Consider the following 14315-nt stretch of genomic DNA (forward strand, 5'->3'; position numbering starts at 1 on the left):
GTGCTGTCAAAGGACCGCTAGTGAGTTGCTGCTTTCCATCTTGTAGATGGTACACACTGTTGCCACTGTGCAGAGTGATGGAGGGACTGAACATTGAAGATGATGGCTGGGTTGTCAATCAAGCAGGCTGCATTGCTCTATATACTGTTGTCCTTGTTCAGTGTTATCCAGCCAACCAGTTTAAAGTCTCAGCTGAAAGACTACACATTCAACAGTACCACATTCCCTCAGTACTTTATCGGAGTGACATCCTAGACTTACTGCTCAATGCTTTCATGGGACTGAACCCACCATGCAGTGCCTTAGAGGTGAGAGAGTTATCTAATGAGCCATACCTGTCATGGCTAAGATGATGAACAATGCTATACAAATTACAATCTTCCTTTACAGTCAGCAGACTGTATTTTGTTCAAGGCTATGTTTGAATTTAGAATTAATCTGATTGTCAGTATCAGAGCAGTAGGTGCCTTTGTGTATTCAACTCCAAATTTCTTTTAGTGATTATAAGTAGAGATTATAAGTAGAGCTCTGATACTTGAAAATATGTTGCTGATTAAAGTTAAACAATTGGTGAGGAATAATAATTGATTAACGTAACCATACTAGGAGATTGCGCTCAATATTTGCTTGCAACTGCCATTGATTTTTAGGCAATTTTTATTGCATTAATTCACAAATATGGTGAACACACAATAAAGGGTTCAGATAATGTCATAAACTGCAAGATTAATTAATAATTAGTAAGATACCACTTTATTCACTATGTTGTAAAAGAGTTAACACTTGAAGAAACACATTAAAAGCTTTAGAAATTCATCTCTTGCATGTGCTTTCTAAGAAAGAAAGAGATTTATTGAGTTGTTACATTACATGAAAGCCAGCTTCCCCGGTTCTGGTGTGATATTGGTAGTTTGGCAAATCCATTCCATTCCAATGAAATGTTTGATTGTATTAACCTACGAATAACACCATGATTTATATTTGCATAAATATGACCATTTCCTACAACAACATCAACCTGTGCAACATTTGCTACGTAGCACAGTTGTGAGCTGTAACAGAACAGTCACAAATCCATCTCTTCAGTGCTCACAATAAATCAGTTTGGTCATCCCACGTGTGGATCTTCCATGGTGGATCCAAAGTTATTATGCAGTCAGGAACTTATGGAAGATATCTATTCATGGTTTGCTTGTACATAGTTTCTCTAAACCAGGTGCAAATTACAAATGCAGTCTTTCTTGGACTAGAGCATAGTCTTCTGTGCAGTACAACAATTTTGAACTTTGGTATAGGTGCTCAACAATTATTCTGTCCTTTTTATCCTTCCCCCTCCTCCAACTCCAGACACATATATAGCATTGTCAGTATTATTGTTCATGCTCTAAGCCAAAAAGAAAGCTTCTTTCAAGTTTCCTTATTTCAGAAAGAAACAAATAGTTCCATTAAATCCTACTGCTTTTTTTCTCTCCTCTTCTGTCTATTGTGGCTGAAGGGTTTTCTTTTTCTCTACAGAAGTCCTACAGTTATATTGGTGAAGAGGTGCTGCAAATGGTCCCAAGAAAACATGTATTTACAACAGTAAATGCTCTGTTGCTTACGCAAGCTTTATGCAGAGAAAATAGCTCTGTATGTGAGATCCATGATTTAAAAAAAGAAAATGTGCATTTTTATTTGCAGCATCAAATGGCAAGACTTGGTAATGATGCACAATTCAGGGCATGTGGGCACAAGCTGATGGCTAGGGCACCATCATGGGTAGAAAGTGTGCTGAGAGATGTTTTCTCCTTGTTTTATGTCCCCGGCGAGGGGACCCTTTCCCATTTAATGAGATGAACATTTGCCGCCCCTTGTGCTTCCACTTCAGAGAGGCATAGGTATTGTAACCATTCTCTTCTATCCTTTCCTTAAACTTACAATTGTTGTTGTATTCTTCCTAGAAAAGGAACAAAAAGACAATCAACAGTTAAAGGACATTATCAAGCAATGATTTTTATCTTTTTATTTCACTTTTCTTACTTTATGGTTTCTTCATTTACCACCATCTCCAAAATACACATCTACACTACCCAGGGAGAGAAGCTTGCAAACCTCATCCCAGCATGGTACCAATGGAACTCTATAACTAACTGCTAGAAAGTGCAATGCAATGGTCCAATGTGACTATAAGGAGGAAAATCTTTTCAATAATGAGCCAGCAGGAATATAATGCCAGGGCTCAAATAACAGGACAGCTTAGAGATAATTCGTTTATACAGAAGATGCTTGATTATGTGTGACAAAGAATTCCACAATCTTTAGAGTAGAATTCATAACTTCTTTAAAAAGGGGATATAGACACCTGGCTTAAGAATGCAAATGCCTATGAGCATGGTCAAGGGAGTGGGAAAAGACTCAGTAATTTGTGAACATTTATGGAGAAAAATACCAGAATAAATCTAATGGGCCAATTGCCTGTTTCTGTGCTTCAACCACCGACAATTTGAAAAGCATTCACATTTATCCTTCAGCGAGTAAATTTGATGAGTATGCCATTTTAGTGGCAGAGTGGGTAAAGAGGCAGGCGGTATGTATGAAAAGTTCCTTTGTTGCATCCATCACCTGTACTTCCATTCAGATTAGGAGAATACTTTATGATTCTGTGCATACAAGTATAGGCTATTTGGCCTGATCTGCCATTCAATATGATCATGGTTCATCATCCAACTCAGTACCCTGCTCGAGCTTCCTCCTCATAGTCTTTGATCCCCTTAGCTCTAAGAACCATATCTAACTTCTCCTTGAAAACACTCAATGTTTTGACATCAACCATTTTCTGTGGCAGATAATTCCACAGGGTTACCACTTCCTAGATGAAGAAATTTCTTCTCATCTCCAATCCTAATTTGCCCACCCCTATAGTTTGTAAGCAAGATTATTTCAATCCTATTTCCAAAGAAGAATCACTGGACTCTATTTCTCTCTCCACAGACATTACCAGACCTGCTGAATTTCTCCAGCACTTTCTGTTTTTATTTCAGATCTCCAACATCTGCAGTATTTTGCTGTTATCTCAATCCCAATCAGAGACAGCAAACATGTAGTAGGATGGATTGTTGGAAGTTTTTTTATGTGTAAAAGAAATGTTTTGCTATTTGAATTCAGCATTTTATTATGAATTACTGTGAGTAATGTTTGGTTTCTATCTTTACTGCCAACGTTTCCTTTCTCATTTGTCTCCACAAAAGGAGATTGTAACCAGCTCGGAACGGGAGCTCATTGCAGACTTTTTCAAAGTATAAAGCAAGTTAGTCAAATATGAATTGTGCCATCTCCCCCTCACATTTACATGGTGGGTTTCACTCTATTTATCTGCCTACTTCAAGACCCTTCCCCCCACGAGCAAAACAGAAGATTGAAAGTTGGAATGGCTGCTCAGTTCTCCAAGTCTGTGATGTAGTCTTCAGCAAAACCTTTAATCTGTAAATCATTAGCAACGACTGATTCATTTCAGTGTAGCTCGTTGACAGAATTTTCTATTCCTAACATTTAAGAGACATTGATCTGTCTGCTCCATCATTTTTCATTGCATTTCAGCCAAGAGACACTGAACTTCAGTTGACCTGGCTGATAAAAGGTCAATGACCTGAAGGTTTCAGCCAATTGCGCTACAGTTGACATCATTGTCTGGAGCAAAGTGCAAGATAGTGGTGCGAGAAAAGCTGCAACTTGGAAACTTGAGGATTACAGGATTGAGATTCAAAGTGTTGAGTTATCAAACTCATCTTTGCAGGTTCCAAAAGGTCAGCTCACAGTATGCAGATTGTAAGGAGCACTGAACTGCAAGTAGTTTTCATCAAAATTACAATTATTGCATTCCATTGGTCTGACTGACACTGCAAGGCAGTAAGAAGGCCATGTTCCTTCCCACATTATAACTCACTAATTCACAGTCTTAGACTATAAAACATTTAACTGATGATTCCAGGAGTCAGCAAGTACATCAATGCCCAGGTCACCGGTTTTACCTGCTCCATTGTGAGGTTGAATTGCAATTTTCAGCTGAATCATAAATCATTCTACTTTATGCAGCATCTCTTCATTCTGTCTATGTATGCACACACATATCACATAATAGTTAGAGAACAGAAGCCTGATCTACCAAACCCAAATTAATTGTCCACACAGGAGTCTTCTCCTCCATTTTTTTAATCTGCATCTGTCAGCATAACTTTCTGTTGCTCTTTCCTCAATTATCTATCTTGCTTTCCCTTCAAATTCATGACATTCCCTTCATATTCATGATATAATATTTTGAATAATATAGTTTGTTTACATACTTAAAAAACCTCAAGTGTTTAGTAACACTGCAAAACATAATTTATGTTGCAGAATTGACTAACTCAAAGGAGATTTTAAGATATTTTAGAAGCTTAAAGGTTAAACTTTCAGATTCCTCCCTGAGGAAAATAACACTAACTTAAAGGATGCAGATGCTGCAGTCAAATATTTGTGTTACAGACATTTTCTCATAAAGTCCTCCAAAGGTGTTTTAGATGGTTGACTACCTTTTGGTGCAATCAGGAAGGTACACAGATGTTTACAATGCAAAAAGAGAAACTCCACACAACACTAAAAAGAGATGTTCTGTGGAGAATGGGGTTCAATTATGTTGTTGAACGACAGTGAAAGAAGAATTTCTTCATTTCAGGAGTCTAGTGTCAGCACAGAGTCAAGAATATCTCAAAAGAAGGTGACAGTTCTTCTGGTGATATATTTAACATCAATGGGACTGTAATTTGCCCAGTACAGTGCCTTATAACTGGGAGAAGTTCACTTTGTAGCTGGCTGCATAATTCCTGGTTTGGCTGCTGAGGCTGCTCACCTGAGATGGGAAGCATTCCATTTTGTCAGTGATGAGCGCAAGAAAAGTTGATATCCCAGCTGACCCTGCCCCCACCAAAATTTCCAGTCCAAAATAAAGAAAGACCAATTCACTGGGTAATTAGTGCGGTAAAACAAGTGCTTGTAAAATGTTTCTCAGATGACTCCAGGATAGTCTGGTGTATTGTGTTCCAGACCAAAAGCCGTAACCATGATATAGAAGCATGTGGTGAAATAGGAATTTACTGTGTGTCAGGTTATGAAAGACGATCCAGCTGATGTATTTCCTTTGTGTTTTTTTCCTTTGTTGCCCTTATCAGGGATGCAATTCATGACACTTAATATAGTATCAGTGGCAGGTATCAGAATCCACTCAAATGCAGGTTTGGGTGTGAAGTTCAGCAGAAGGCACTATTTTAACAGCTGCTATGTATTTAGTAAATAAATAATGTGGGCAAGTATAGGCTAATATCCTTGCCCTTTTCAGTTAATAAGTCCACAAAATGTGGGTACATTACTGAAGCAAAGTTACAGCCCAGAAATGACAGAATCATGATCATTTTTCCTATTCTAGAGCAAAAATTGAACATATTACAGAACAAGGTGACACTTTCACAATAACTGGCCAACAGAGAGGGAAAACATAAGGCAGGATGTGTGCTTCTTGCTGAGGGAATGCAGGTCTCCATCTGCCGATTCAGATGGAATGTAAAATGTTCAGGTGTCTGAGCCAATTTTCATCTCTCAGTAAAAACCACAAATATTGGCTTTGTTTGTGAGATTATTTTATTTACAAGACAACATATATTCATCTGCATAAGTGATGACACTTCAAAATGCAAATCAGTGCCCGTGAAGTCTTTGTGATGTTCTTTGAATATAGATAATGCAGAGAAATGCAACGTATTTCTTTCCAATCAGTAGTTAATCAAACATAATGGAAAATGTTTTACTTTGATTCATTTATGGAAAGTGGATCATCCATAAGTGCCCTGGAAAGGTGGTGTTAAGTTGCCTTCTTGAACTGTAATATCCTTGAGATATAGGTTCACCCACAGCACTGATAGGAAGGGAGTTTTGAAATTTTCACCCAGCATCAGTGAAGGAATGGTGATATAGTTCCATGTCAGGAGAGTGTGTCATTTTCAGGAGAACTTGCAGAGTCATAGTGTTCCCGAATGTCTGCTGCCCTTGTCGGTCTAGATAGTGGTTGGGAGTTTGGAAGGTGCTATCAGAGGAGCCTTGGTGAGTTGCTGCAGTGCATCTTGTAGATGGTACATACTACTGCCATGGAGCATTGGTGGTGAAGGGACTGAACATTGAAGGTGGTGGATGGAATGCCAATCAAGCAAGCTGCTTTGTCCTGGATAGTTATGACCTTGTTAAGTGTTGTTGGAGTTGTACCGTCCAGTCATGGAGTGTCTATTCCAAAGCATTCTGATTTGTATCTTGTAAACAAACTTGCAGAGATAGAGGGCAGGCTAGTCACTACAGAATTCCTAGTTGCTAATCGACTCTTGTAGCTAATATATGTATATGGCTGGTCCAATTCAGTCTCTGGTCAGTATTAAGCCAGGATATTGATAGTGGGAAATTCAGCAATGAAAATGTAATTGAGCACAAGGATTAATAATTATAGTTATTACCTGAGAATTCACAGATGTTGCTGAACATTGTTCAACCAACAGTGAACATCCTAATCTGACTTTATGTTGTAACAAAGTTCATTAATGAATCAGCAAAAGATGGGTTAGCCAAGGATGCTACATTGAGGATTTCCTGCAATAATGACCTGGAGCTCAGATGTTGGACCTTCAACAACTCCAACCATTTTCCTTTCTGCCAGGTAATACTCTTACCAGTGGAGAGTTTTCCCCCAATTCCCATTGACTCCATTTTTATTAGATCTCCTTGATGTCATGCTCAGCTAAAAGCTGCCTTAACATTGAGGGCAATTATTCTCCCCTCATCTCAGAGGATCAGATATTTTGTTCATGTTTGGATCAAGATTGTGATAGAAGTCCACAGCTGAGGAAGCCTGGGAGAATGCAAACTGAAAGTGAGCAGGTCATTGCTAAGCTAGTACCACTGGACAGCACTATCGATGCACACTCTTCCACCACTTTGGAGATGATTAATAGAAGACTGCTAGAGCAGCAGTTGACTGAGTTTGATTTGTCCTATTCTTTGTGGACAGTGTATGCCTGGGAAATTTTAAACATTGATGCCAGTGCTGTAACTTCATTGGAACATTCTGGATATTGTTGGGGTTAATTCTAGAGCATAAGCCTTCATTACGGTGGCTAAAGTGTTGATATTTGTTATATATCCCATGGAGTGAACCAACATTAGCTGAGAAATGGCATCTGTTATGCAGTAGAATTATGGTGGCCCATCCAATCAGTACATCTGTCTGAAGATGGAGGAAAATGCTTCAGCATTGATGTGCTGTGCTATCCATCATTGAGTGATCCCACAATGGGAGTATTTGAGGAGGTGTGCTACTTGTTATTTAATTATCCAACACCATTGATGATTAGTTGGCAGGACCGCAGAGCTTCAGTCTTTTGGTCATGGATTCACTTATGTTTCGACATTACATGTTGATTATATTGTTTAGCATGCAAGGTGGCAGGTATTGTAGCTTCACCAGGTTCATGCAATTCAATTTTCGTTATGGAGGGCATTCTCAAAGTATCCACATTGACTCTGCAGTGGTCACTCCTACTGATGCCACCTTGAAGGGATGCATCTGTAATAGATCGGTGAGGCCGAATTCAGGTAGGTTTTATGTTTCTTGGTGGTTCTCTTACCACCTGCCACAGACCTAGTTTTCTTTGAGGACTTGGCCAATTCTGACAGTGGTGGTTCTGCCAAACACCAACTGGTGTTCAATATGGAGAAGTACTGATTCATCATGTGATAATTGGCATGAGGTTTCCTTGTACATCATGAAATGATGCCATGAAATGTCAAGGTGTCTGAAGTCAATGTAGTGGAATTCCAAAGCACTGCATACCACAGTACCACCATTGATCATTGGATGGCCATTCTGACCCTGAGCAAAGGCCTTACACTGCAGTACCAGTAGTGGCCTCTGTTCCTGGTGGTGCTGGTACATCTGAAGAGCTGCCTGTTTCTGATTGGCCGGCAGTTCTCAGGAATGGGATGCTTTGCCTTGAAAGCCTTGTGAACCCCAACATCAGGCAATAGATTGCCAAGATACAATTTAACGCACATCAGAGCTGTTGGAAGTCCACTTGGCAGGGTCGCCACTAGCATGTCACTCAGTGGATGGGTCTGAGTGGCTATTACATTAAGTCTGATGTTTCTAAAGATAAATTGTTGGATTTAGACTTTTAAATATGATGTGAAATTGTGCTACTTGTATAACCTTACCGTGCCATATAGCTTTCCCTTCTTGTTCATGGCTAAATAAAAGCCAGTGTTGACCGCTTTGATTGCGACTACTCCAACATTAACTGACCTGATTTCCATTATACCTGTAAATGAAAGCGAAAATACATTTTAAGAGTTTTATTTTCTCCCTATGTCTGATAAGCTCAAATTGTTGCATGGGGATATCACTGTCCCAATGGTTCTATGTAGTTTTACATTCACACTCAGAACAATTGTGCAACAGTTCATGTTGCATTTTCTTCACTTCTAATAGAACTTGAGTACTTTACATAGTGAAGTAACAGTGTGGGTTTTTCCAGTTGCTTTTAAACATAGACTGTCCTTTTTTAAAATTTACATGCATTATTCTGTTCTGTTTTCAGGATCTAATTAATAATAAACATTGCCCGTTCAGAAAAATCTGCAAACTTAAGCCTTAATTATCTGACTAAGAGAGAAAAGAGGAACCTTGCTTTCATACTTTTTGATTGACTTCCTAAACATCATTACTGAAAATCAATTGGAAATAATTTCTGTGGCAAAGAGTAAGATGTGGCATTGTTCTATGGATCACATGCAAGTTTTGTAGCACAGATTCTGAGGTCTGTTTCCAGATGTGCATTGTTAGGTATAGGAAAAAACTAAACCTTCCATCTTAGTTTGAATAAATGAGGCTCTGTACTGAAAGATTGTCTTCCATTTTAAAAAAAAGTTAAGACCAAATGAAAACACAGTAAAAAAAACTAGTTTGGAAATATGTGCACTGGCCCAAACTGGAGCTCCCTGTATGGGTATAGAGTCAACTAAGATCAGATTGCATCATTTCCAAGTTGTACTGTTTTTTTTCCTTCTAGGAGTTCAACAGGAACCCTCAAACAAAACTGTAACCAAAGTGATAACAGGGCAAAATGATGAGAGCCCTGTAAGGATGGATGGAAGTGGTCTCTGCATATTTAGTGTTACTGCTGCAAAGGGCAATTGGAACTTGACTTTAAAACTGAGAGTGAGAGGCAAGATGGGCTGAAAGGCTCATAGACTCATTGAGAAGCCCTGGGAAGCACTTCTGCTCTTCCTAACTCACAATAATTCTCTCGGTAAATATTTTCTTAAACATACTGTGGCCACTTCTGGCCACTCCATGACTTTGCCAGGGTTTGGCCATTGGTAAGCCCCAAAATTTCAAACATTATGATACCACCATTTCTATGTAAATTAAGCCCAAATTGTGGGGTTTACAGTTTTATTAGATGGAATAAAATGGTGTAGCTGGAACACTGCAGGAACGGTGCAAGATCCTCTACTCACTCTTACCCTTAATTTCCTCCTCACTCTCCACTGCACCATTCCCACTTTGTGGAAAGGTGTATAGTGTGGGGTTAAATCTCATTGAATGGAGCTCAATTTGTTTCTATGATAATCTCTCAGGCAATTATTTACAAAAAGATAAATTTGCCTCTTCAATCAAATTGTTTCAGATTTAATGACCGAAAGATGACAGCTATGAAATCAGGCTCACCATTTTTCATGTGGAATGGAAAATGGTTCTTGGGCCTGTAGCAGATGGATGTGTCTGTGAAGCTGTCAGGTTAAGTTTAACCTCTGATATTGTTCAGATTAATGCTGAGTCAGACAGAAGTTACAGTTTAATTTGCAGTTACAACAATCCTCAGCTTTGAAGTATCCAAATAGATGGTATCTTATAATACCAACAAGAGTGACATAGTGTTCCATTAAAAAAAGAAAAAATTAATCATTGGGTGAAGAATACATTATTAACAGCAAATCCTGTTATCCATTACAAGGGATAAACAAATGGTCATCCAGTTCTCTGAGAACTGTGAACAAAATCACAGAATACATTTCCCAAAACAACCAGGATCTTGCTCCAGTGTTGACAGTGGCTCTAAAGCAAACATTGCAAGCTGAACAAGTTTTTCCTACTGTGTAAAATCACTCCAAATTGTAATATAACAAGTTAGGTCCAATTGTGTTATATAAGGAGACAAACTGTACATTACCTTAGGAAGCAATGCAATATCACATGATTTTGCTCTCTCTTGCATCCCTTTGGCAAGACAAATTCACAGTAAGGTATACCAATACAAAGTTAATGTTTTCCTCATCCCTCAGCAGACTCTGTGTAAATATTCTTTGGCAGTGCATCAAGACCAAGAATATTATAAAGTTAAAAATCACATAACTCCAGGTTATAGTCCAACAGGTTTATTTGGAAGCACTAGCTTTCTGAGCGCTGCTCCTTCATCAAGTAGCTGGTGTTGTATGATTTTTAACTTTGTCTATCCCAGTCCAATACCGGCACCTTCACATCAAGAATATTGTACAACACAGAGGGAAATACCAGTAAATCCAAGACTTGGAAATGAACCTATTGGATGAATTGCACCTTCTCTTGAAGTATACAAGATGAGTCGGACTAGAATGTGTCATTTGCCAATTTTATTGTTTCTTCTTTCTGGGCAAATGTCATTAAAAATTCACTGACACTGTCTGACCTGCTGAGTTTCACTAATTCTTTTGTACTTGTTTCAGATTTCCAGCACCTGCTTTTGTATTAGTTACTTGCTTCAATTCATTTCCAAGTTAGTGGGTGCCCAGGAAAAATAATCCTACATTGGTTTCATAGCTACTTTTGCATGTATGGCATATGTGGGAGCTTTTTAAAAAACAAAACTTATTCTTTTGGAAAACCCAGTATAATGTAGAAATTACAGAATTGATCTGAAGTTATCTTGCATCTGTTAGTGTGGATCTCTAGTTTGGACCAGTACCATTATTTCCAAGTTTCACTGGTCTTATTTTTTCTGGCATTGTTGGCAGAGCCAACATTGATTGTTTATCTCTAATTGCCCCTAAATTGAATGGCTTCCTAGGCAATTTCAGAAAGCAATGAAGAGGCACCAACTTGAATTCAGCGGCACCTATGTCAGTCACATTGGGTAAAAGCAGATTTCCTTCTCTAAAAAGGCATCGTGAATCACATAGGTTCTGACATTAATCATTGACAGTTTAATGATCACCATTACTGAGACTAGCTTTTAATTTCAGATTTTATTTAATGAATTTAAATGGCATGTTGGGGCTTTAAATCATTAATCTGAATTTTCAGATAACTAGTCCCGTGGTATAATCACTATGCCACCTTTCTCTGTCTAGTAGATGGTGGGGATGTTATTTGTATCTGGTATTTCAGTCTCCATCACTGGCCACCCTAGTTTCAGTTCACAATGAGTACTTCCTGAAGCACAGCTCACTGTGGTTTCAATGGTTATCCATTAGTCATGTGCAAACCTTGATAGTGAACGCTGACAGCCTATTCGATGACAGAAACAGCCCATACAATTCTGACCTCACCAGGCATCCCATTACTGCACTCCCAGCAAAGGCTTCTAGATTGGAAAGACAACTTTAGCTGATCTTGTCCTCCATAGTCCAGCAATAAGGAGGACAGTTGTAGCTACATTACAGTTACCTGTGTTGACATTGAGGAGCTCAATGCAGATCATGGGTTGACACCAGAAATTTTCTGCTCTGTAAAGCTGCCGAGCCCACACTGTTTCATATTTCTGAGCTACTGAGGGAAGTTACAGTTCTTACATGTGAAATATCATCAGATTACATGGCATGGCAACAGAAACAGGTCAGTTGATTCAACCACAATGACAATAGCAATTAGGGTGTGCAAATGTACCTAAAGAAATCCCATGGAAGGAAGGATTGAATGGCTAAGGCTCTGACATTTGCACTTTTGCAGCTCATTCATGGGTAGGATGGAGGTGGTTGGTGTCCAATATTTTGCACCTTCACTATAGGACATTACATTAGCTCTTTGATGATCTGCCAGTCTTTATGGTTGTGACAGATGTCAATCACTCACTGGTGATTTAGCAGAATAGCTGTTGATCATGAACATCTAGGAAACCTCTTTAACCTATCTCCAAATGGCCGGCCTAACGTCACTGGCAGGTAATCATCCTCACTGTGAATTAGCCTCCAAAACCATCCCATTGAAGTAACATGTCAGGCAACTGGTATGCCATCCTGCTGCATGAATTTGTTCAATTGCCCATCTTCTAACCCATGCAAATCTCCAGCCCAGTGGTTAAGTAGCCTCCTAGATTCAAAGTCAGAAGTCACAGGATTGAATATATTTTTTGGATCAAAGCAATTGCAATGCACAACCATAGCAAAGATGATCAGAGGTATCAGTTGCTATGATTGCACCAGTCAGGATGGTGTCAGACTCAATGTGAAATTTTAAAATCAGATAATCACTCCTACAAAGAGCACAATCCATTTGCAAGAAGATGTGTTTGTTAATTTCAGTGTATCATTAAGTGAAAAATTGTCAGAACATTTTATCTCAACTGAAACGTACAATTATCTACCAGCTGATATCTTACTATTGAAAACATGAGGGCTGCAGGAGCTTAAGTCGCTACACCCAAGGAAGTAACTCAAGAGGGAAGTTATGTATATTTATATGAAAAATAATTGACTGTTTGTAATATAAAAGAACCAGCATCAAAACAAACTTGGTTTCCAAAACTAACTGGAGGCGAAGACATGCCACTTTCATAATCTGATGACCTATCATCACCTTGTTATGCATTTTTAAGTTGTATTTCCTTGCAACTGTCAATGTGTTGAGTCTTCTGGTATCTACAATCTTGTTGCTACGGGCTAGATGATGCTATTTTATATGTCACTTTCCTAAAGCAATCAAACCTGAAAAGGTTCGCGTGTCAGGCTGTGACATTACTCATCACCCAGAATTTCCAATGAATTCCAATAATGTAATTTGAACCAAGATTGGTAAAGTGTAAAATCAGACATTCTGTAACCAGAGATTGGGATTCAAGGCACTTTTCAGACAAAGCTGGAAGAATTCTACTCTGAATATAATGCATACTAAATTTAACAGCGTGCATCAATGTGAGACTGTCTCAGAGCATTTAGTTATGAACTTATGAGTGCTCATGGATTATAGATTGAAACAAAGGCTTTAGGAAAGTTTTGAGAAGTGAGGTACTCCCATCTATACAACCAGGAGACCGATTGATGTCTCTCATGGCCTTGAGAGTGTAGATTCACAACAATAGGGCTATATTTAGGGTTACTGTGTAATGTTGAGGACAAGTCAGCAATCTCAGGCTGGCAATATATTAGTAAAAGCTGCCTTCACATATTGAATAGATTCAACATGAAAAGATTTGAAAATTTCAGGTTTTGATCAGTTGACAAATGAAGCAAATGACCATTGATTCTAAGCATTTTTTGTTTGCACTTTCTGCACTAGCTGTGGGTTAGTGTTGTGCACCACTGTAATGAAGTCAATATGAAGTCAAACACTGCTGCCTGGAACTCATCTGGCAGCCCTGGAATTATTAAAGAAACAGTAAGGAGGAGAAATAATATGATTATTTTTACAAGTATCATATCGAAAAGAGCACCATGGAAAAGCTTCAACTGGCATTGGAAAGGAGAGGGAACTGACTGAAATAGTCAGAATTTTTAATGCTTCGTAAATCACTGTGAAGGATATCGCTTTATTGGTGCGATGGCCTGCACCCAATTTCAGAGGCCAGCATTTCAACATGAGACACCGGGCAAATGGTGCTTGCAGCAGTTCTCTCAATCAGCTAACCAAACTTGAGCATATGAACTATAATAGCAATGGGCAAAAATAAACACTGAGGGACCTTATTTAAATGAGTTGGACTGAATGCGAAGTTTTATTGTAAGCAAAGCAAGCAAGTAGTTTTGCATGATCCCAAGGCCAAGCTTCCAGCTTTGAATGCTGGCCTACAGCCCTCTGAAACACAGAGATGAGTTCTATTTGTTTGGACATGGAGAGAGAACATAATGCTGCAGGGATGGAATAGTCCTTGCCACAATAATTGTTGCAGCAATAATTTTGAAAATGGACCCAAAAAACAATCATGACTGATGAAGACAGGTAATTTTAATATTCCTCTCCAGTATTTATTACTGTTTCTGAGAAGAATCATTGAAAAATATCATCATTAATTTAC

The 14315-nt window shown here is 38.7% G+C and overlaps 1 protein-coding gene across 3 annotated transcripts in view; it reads right to left on the bottom strand.

Moving 5' to 3' along the window:
* Nucleotides 1-379: 379 nt before the first annotated feature.
* fgf22 (fibroblast growth factor 22) overlaps nucleotides 380-14315 on the bottom strand; it is a 143160-nt gene continuing 129224 nt past the window's right edge. For all 3 annotated transcript variants that reach the window (XM_043721277.1, XM_043721275.1, XM_043721276.1), the window contains 2 exons: nucleotides 8263-8366; nucleotides 380-1936 (listed from right to left, as the gene is read on the bottom strand). In XM_043721277.1, coding sequence (XP_043577212.1) covers nucleotides 1742-1936; nucleotides 8263-8366 — 299 coding nt within the window. In that variant the 3' untranslated portion in view covers nucleotides 380-1741. The remainder of the gene's footprint in view (nucleotides 1937-8262; nucleotides 8367-14315) is intronic.

This window comes from Chiloscyllium plagiosum, chromosome 31 (genome assembly GCF_004010195.1).
Source record: "Chiloscyllium plagiosum isolate BGI_BamShark_2017 chromosome 31, ASM401019v2, whole genome shotgun sequence".
Classification (NCBI taxonomy): Eukaryota; Metazoa; Chordata; class Chondrichthyes; order Orectolobiformes; family Hemiscylliidae; genus Chiloscyllium; species Chiloscyllium plagiosum.